The sequence below is a fragment of the Lepidothrix coronata genome, unplaced genomic scaffold, assembly GCF_001604755.1.
Source record: "Lepidothrix coronata isolate B3197 unplaced genomic scaffold, Lepidothrix_coronata-1.0 Scaffold467, whole genome shotgun sequence".
Lineage (NCBI taxonomy): Eukaryota > Metazoa > Chordata > Aves > Passeriformes > Pipridae > Lepidothrix > Lepidothrix coronata.
Window position 1 is genome coordinate 6,028 of NW_016690647.1, and position 6,937 is coordinate 12,964.

The 6,937-nt window shown below is 67.1% G+C and overlaps 1 protein-coding gene across 1 annotated transcript; it reads left to right on the forward strand.

The window, feature by feature from the left end:
* The first annotated feature begins 2,968 nt into the window (after positions 1 to 2,968).
* Positions 2,969 to 3,964, forward strand: SP7 (Sp7 transcription factor). The gene has a single exon (XM_017839725.1). It carries the CDS (start codon positions 2,969 to 2,971, stop codon positions 3,962 to 3,964), a length of 996 nt encoding a protein of 331 aa, XP_017695214.1.
* Positions 3,965 to 6,937: the final 2,973 nt, after the last annotated feature.

Sequence of the window (6,937 nt, forward strand, 5' to 3'; positions counted from 1 at the left end):
TTTTCCATTTCCTTATATATTTTTCTTTTCCTTCTCCTTGACCTTTCCCTTTTCATTTCCTTTCCATCTTTCCTATTTTTCCTTTCCCTTTCTTCCTCTTCTCTTTTCTTTCTCTCTTTTTTTCCCCTCCCTAATTTCATCCCCTCTTTCAACTCCTTGTTCCTTTTGCTCGGACTCCTTCCCTTCTTTTTCCCTTTCTCTTCTTTTCCTTCCCCTTTTCCTTTCTCTTTTCCTCTTCCCCTGCCCCCTTCCCCCGGCCCCCCCGCCCTCGACCCCCCCCGACGGGGGGCGGTTCGGGGCCGGGCTCCCGCTCCCGGCCCCGGTCCCGGCCCGGCCCAGCCCCGCCGCAGCGGCACAGCGGGGCGGGCGGCGGCCGCGGTGCTCCCTCCCTCCCTCCGCACCGAGCCCCGGCATCCCGGGACACCGGCACCGCGGGACACCGGCACCGGCATCCCCGCCGGCGGGACCCACCCCCGGCATCCCTGGACCACGGACCCCGGAGCGCGGTAAGGAGTCCAGGGACCGGGACCCTTCGGGATGGGGGACCACCCTCCCCCAGGACCGGGACCCTTTGGGATGGGGGATCTTCCCCCAGGGACAGGGACCCTTTGGGATGGGGGATCTTCCCCCAGGGACCGGGACCCTTTGGGTTGGGGGACCACCCTCCCCCAGGTCCGGGACTTTTTGGGATGGGGGATCCCCCTCTGGGGACAGTGACCCTTTGGGATGGGGGATCTTCCCCCAGGGACAGGGACCCTTTGGGATGGGGGACCACCCTCCCCCGGGACCCTTTGGGATGGGGGATCACCCTCCCCCAGGACCGGGACCTTTTGGGATGGGGGACCACCCTCCCCCGGGACCGGGACCCTTTGGGATGGGGGATCTTCCCCCAGGGACAGGGACCCTTTGGGATGGGGGATCTTCCCCCAGGGACAGGGACCCTTTGGGATGGGGGATCTTCCCCCAGGGATAGGGACCCTTTGGGATGGGGGACCACCCTCCCCTGGGACCAGGATCCTTTGGGATGGGGGACCACCCTCCTCCGGGACCCTTTGGGATGGGGGATCTTCCCCGAGGGACAGGGACCCTTTGGGATAGGGGACCACCCTCCCCTGGGACCCTTTGGGATGGGGGACCCCCCTCTGGAGACAGGGACCCTTTTGGGATGGAGGATCTCCCCAGGGACAGGGACCCTTCAGGATGGGGATCCCTCCCCCCAGGGACAGGGACCCTTTGGGATGGGGGATCCCCCGCCGGGGACAAGGACCATTCCCCCGCCCAGGGCCAGGGACCCTGTGTTATGGGACCCATCCCTTCTCCAGGATGGGAGAGACCTTCGGGGTACAGGACCCCCCAAAGACTGGGACCTGTGTGGGGCCTGAGCATCCCCCCACGGTCCCTGTGCCAGGGGACACGTGTGTCCCCTGCCCCAGCAGGGTCTGCACCCTGCTGACCCCGGGGAGGGGACAGGGACAGGGGGATTGTGCTGAGTGCCACCTTCACCCCAAACTGCCCCCTCACTGGGGACGGGTCCACCCGGAGCAGGAGGTCCAGGATTAGGGGTGTCCCTGGATGTAGGGGACCAGGGCTGGGGTTTGAGGATGTGGGACTGGGGACAAGGACTGGGGTTTGGGGACAAGAAACTGGGGACTTGGGGGACCAAGGACTGGGGATGAGGAGACAGGGATTGGGGAACTGGAACTGGGGACTGAGAACTGGACCCTGGAGATCAGGGACAAGGGGTTGGAGAACTGGAACTTGGGGTCAGGACAAGGGGTTGGGGACCAAGAACTGGACACTGGGGATCAGGGACAAGGGATTGGGAATTTAGGACTGGGGACCCCCGGAGCAGGGGCTGAACCCCTCCCTCCCAGGAGGGGACACAGGAGGGCTCAAGGTCCCTGACACAGCAGGAGCCACCAAGCTGTCACCGCGTGCAGCAGCCACTCCTGCAGCGAGTTTGTGCCGTTCTCAGCCCGCAGCTCCCGGGGCTCCTTCCCTGCTCCTAATTTCCCGGCGCAAGCGGAGCTGATTTATGGGAGTTTGACACTATTTTAAGCGTGCGCCTCCGTTTGCCGCTCGCCCTGGTTTTAATTACCTCGGCTCTCGCGGCAGGGCAGCGTTCCCGGGGCACAGGCCTGGCCCTTGTTATCCTTGGAAAACCGGGAGCGCGCTTGCGGCCGCGGCCCGGGGCCGGCGTAAAAATAGGCGCAAAACCCACGGTAAAAGGAAGGCGGGGGGACGGGACACCCTAAAAAAAAAAAATTCAAAGAAAAAAAGCTGAAAAAGCCACAAAGTGGGTGAAGGGATAAATTTTAAAAAAAAAAGAAAAAGAAATTAAAGTACAGGGAGACCTTGGGGTGATGGGGGTGAGGGGGCTCAGCCCGCGCAGCTGAAAGCCATGACGGGTATAAAAGCAGAGGAAGTCGCCTGGGGAGGGGGGAGGCCGCAGAGTAATTCGATTAAAAGGCCATAAAGGCAGAAGGAGCCGAGATTGGGGGCGGGGGACGTGTGGGGGGGGCAGCCACCAGCACAACCCCCCTATCAGCCCCTGGAGAAGCCCCTGGGAGGGTGACATTGGGTTGGGCTGGGGGGACACGGGGTGGTCTCAGCTCTGTGGGGGGAAACTGAGGCAAAGGGGAGGGGGAGCATCGTGGATGAGGGGTGGCACGAGGGGCTGGGGGCAGCTGGGGGGGTGGGCGCTGCTGGGTGCCCCCCTGCCCCAGTACTGGTGCCCCCAGTGCTGGGCATCCCCTTGCACCGAGTGCCCCGGCACACCGGGTGCCCCCCGGGACCGGTCACCCCGCGGAACACGGTGCCCCCCACCACACTTAACACCCCCTCCTCCTCTCCCACAGGCTGCTGAGCACCATGGCCGTGAGCCCCCGCTGACATCACCCCCCCGCACACCTCGGGGTGCTCCCAGCGCCGCCCCCCGACACCTCGGGGTGCTCCCAGCGCCGCCCCCATGGGTGACTCCTACGCCGCCGCCTTCCCCAGCGCCCCGGGGCTGCTCTCGCCCTCCGCCAGCCCCCAGGCCTCCCCCGGCCCCTACGGCCCCGACTACGGCCCCTTCGGCCACCCCTTCCCGGCCCCCTCCGGCACCCAGGAGGTGCTGGGAGCCCCCGTGGTGGTGACAGCCAAGGGACACCCCCCTGGCGACTGCCTGCCGGGGGTCTACCCCTCGCTGGAGATGCCGCATCCCTACGGCTCCTGGTACAAGGGTGGCATCGGCGGGGGGCTGCCGGGGGGCTCGGGGCCAGCGGCCCCTTCCTGGTGGGACGTGCACCCCAACGGGGGCTGGCTGGGGGGGCCCGCGGGCGCCGAGGGGCTGCAGGGCTCGCTGCAGGGCCAGCCCACCCTCAGCCCCCCGCTGCCCACCTACGGCTCCGACTTCGGGGCTCTGAACCCCCCGCCTTACAGCAACCCCCCCGCCGCGCCCCCCGCCCCCAAACCCAACCCGGGCGAGGCCCCGAAGGGTCCCCGCGGCGGCTCCTTAGGGGGTCGCCCGGCGTGCGATTGTCCCAACTGCCAGGAGCTGGAGCGGCTGGGGGGGCCCGGGGGGGCCCGCAGGAAGCCGGTGCACAGCTGCCACATCCCGGGCTGCGGGAAGGTGTACGGGAAAGCCTCGCACCTGAAGGCTCACCTGCGCTGGCACACGGGCGAGAGGCCCTTCGTCTGCAACTGGCTCTTCTGCGGGAAGCGCTTCACCCGCTCCGACGAGCTGGAGCGGCACGTCCGGACCCACACGCGCGAGAAGAAGTTCACCTGCCTGCTCTGCAGCAAACGCTTCACCCGCAGCGACCACCTCAGCAAGCACCAGAAGACCCACGCGGACCCCGGCCCCCCCAAGCCGCCCCCCGGCGCCGAGCAGCCCCCGCCCGCCGCGTCCCCCCGCCAGCCGCCCGCCTCTCCCGGCAAAGACGCCGGGAGTCCCGAAGCCGGGAGTTTGTTGGAGATTTGAGCCTTTCACCCTCCATCCTCATCCTCCTCCGCGCCGCTGGGGATATTTATTATGGGGTGCTGCCCCCACCCCCACTTCTCCCCAAATCTCCCCCTCCTCCCCCCCCTCCCAATTCCTCCCCAGCTCCTCGTTAGCCATTGTAATTTATGTCTTAAATTATGGGGGGGCTCTCCGAGCGCTCTGGGGCTCACTGGGGGGGTGTCAAGGTGAGACCCCTCCCTTCTTTCTCTTCCTCTTCCCCCCCCCCAAACCTTCTCGCCCCCCCAAAGCCCCACCGGCCGCCTCGTGCCCCCGCACTCAGGGACAGGGTTTGCCCCCTCCCCCAGCCTCGTTAGCACACCCGGTTCGTCGGTGCTAATGTAACGTGCCCCCCCCTCTTTTTTAGCTGCCTGCCCCCCAAAAAAAACAGCAATAAAGGGATTGAGAGTGGAGCCGGGCCCCCCCTTCTCCTGCGGCTGCGGGGCTGAGGCCGGGCGGCTTCATCACAGGGATGGGCTCAGCTTCCTCCCACACTCCTCCTCTGTGGGGCTCACAGGGAAACTGAGGCACGGGGGGGACATGGCCCTGCTCGGGGTCACCGTGTCCTCCCCTCTGGGGGTGACAGGAGTGGGGCTGGGGACCAGCTGGTCTGTCCCTGTAACCCTGTGGTCCCCTGTCCTTGTGTCCCCATGTCTTCAGGACCTTGGGTCCCCATGGTCCCATGTCCCTCTCCCCATTCCAGGATCCCAGTGTCCCGTGTCCCCAGGACCCCAGTCCCATGTCCCCATGTCTTATGGTCCCGTGTCCATCTCTCCCGTGTCCCCACAGCCCCGTGTCCCCCTGTCCCCATGGCCGTGTGTCCCCAGGACCCAATAGCCCCTGTCCCCCTGGCCCCACATCCCTCTGTCCCCACGTCCCCCAGTCTGCCCCCGTGTCCCCCAGTCTGCCCCCCTTCACAGGGACATCCCCAAGCTGCTTTTGGGGACCCGTCAGGGCTTCTCCACCCACCAGCCTGACCCTGCACACGCGTGTGCCCCAACACGTGTGTGCACAGGAACACGCGTGTGCACATGGCCCCTGCCTGGCTCAGCCTCGTGCCTCAGTTTCCCCGTGGCCACAGGAGCCACGTGGCAGCGCTGGGGCACGTGGCAGGGCCACGTGCTAACAAAGACACCCCAATTTTGGGCTCTGTGGGCTGGCGGGGACCCCACTCCCCTCCCCCTCCCCGTGCCCTGGGCTCCCGCCAGCCCTTTGATGTGCCCAGCCCTGGTTTGGGGCTTTTCCTAAAAAAAAAAAATCCCCAAAAGCCACGGAAAAAGGCAAAAGGAGGTGGAAACGGGCTCCTGTGCCAGCACAAAGTGTGTGGGGGGGAAGCCACTGGCACCCACTGCCCTCGGGGGGGGACACGGGGACAGGGATGGCAGAAGGTCCCTGTGCCAGCGTGGCTGGGCCACGGCCACGTGTGCCAGCCACGGGTGAGTCACGGTGGCCATGGCTCGGCAGAGCTGGCCAGGCCCCAGGTGTCCCCAGGGAAAGGGGGGACACGCTGTCCCTCCACGCAGGGCGGGGAAACTGAGGCACGGCAGCATCAGCGGGGTGACCAGAGCCCAGTGCCACCACACAGAGCTGTCCCCAGGGTGGCTCCCAGGAGGATTCGGGGTGGAGGGGGCCACCCCTCCTTATAGCCCCCCAAATCAGCTCCCCCCCCAGCGACACAGGCTTGCTCTTTTCGGGGTTCTCCCCACCCAAAAGCACCCCCCCCCCGCTGCCTCTCGCCGTGGGTGGGCCAGTGCCAACGAGGGCAACCAGCCACCTCCCCGAGCCAAACCCCGGCCCGGCGGCCACCGAGGGCTCGACCGCCCGGAGCCTCCCAAACCACAGAGCCCAACCCCATCCAACGACCCCCGCCCCCCCAAACCCCACCGGGGACCCCCCCACACACACTCCGGCGGCACCGCCAGCTTTTTTCCTGTCTCGCTGCCCCATCAGGGTCGATTTGGGGGGGTCCGAGGGACGCCGCGGGGCCACGCCAGCCCCTGCGGTGGCTCTGATGTCGGCGCCATCCAAATCGTCGTCTCCTATCGAACCCCGCTCGCTCCGTAACGGGTGAGGAATGTGGGGCCCCCCGCCGCAGCCCCCCCCAAACCAACCCCGTGCCTTTATTTAATATCCTGAGAAAATTAAAATAACTCTTGCGGCCGCTAAGGAAAACACGGAGATAAACAGAATAAAAGCGGGAGCCCCCGGGAGAGGGGCTGGGAGGGAGCCAAGGGGAGGGCACGGGGGGCTCGGCACCCACGGGAGCCGCGGAGGGAGGGGGGACATGGGCACCCATGAGAGGTGGATGGGGTGGGTGGGGACATGGACACCCACGGGACGCCGGGGAGGGGTTGCAGGACACGAAGACCCCCGAAGGGGGGTGCGGGACGCGGGGACCCCGAGGAGGGTGTAGGGCTCGAGGGCGCTCGGGGTGGGGCTGCAGGAGCCGGGAGTGCCCGGGCGTGCAGGACACGGGGGTACTCAGGGGTGCAGGACACGAAGACCCCCGTAGGACGCGGAGGTGGGCGGGGGTCCCGTGGTGGGGGGTGTAGGACATGGAGACGCCCGAAGGACACGGGGGTGCAGGAGCCGGGGGGGGTACCCGGGGGTCCTGCGCGGATGGAAGACACGAGATCCCACGAGTGCAGGACACGGGGGTGCCCCGGGGGGGAAGGATGCTGCAGGACCCAGAGATGCCCCGGGACCTCACGGGGGGGCTGCAGGAGCCGGGGCTGCCTCGGTACCCGACGAGGGGGGATGCAGGAGCCAGGGATGCCCCGGGACCTCACGGGGGGGCTGCAGGACCCGGGGGTGCCCCGGTACCCGACGAGGGGGGATGCAGGAGCCAGGGATGCCCCGGGACCTCACGGGGGGGCTGCAGGACCCGGGGGTGCCCCGGTACCCGACGAGGGGGGATGCAGGAGCCAGGGATGCCCCAGGAGCCCACGGGAGGGT

Bases quoted from the DNA above. Each gene is read 5' to 3' on its own strand.
- SP7 (XM_017839725.1), top strand. From the start codon at position 2,969: ATGGGTGACTCCTACGCCGCCGCCTTCCCCAGCGCCCCGGGGCTGCTC.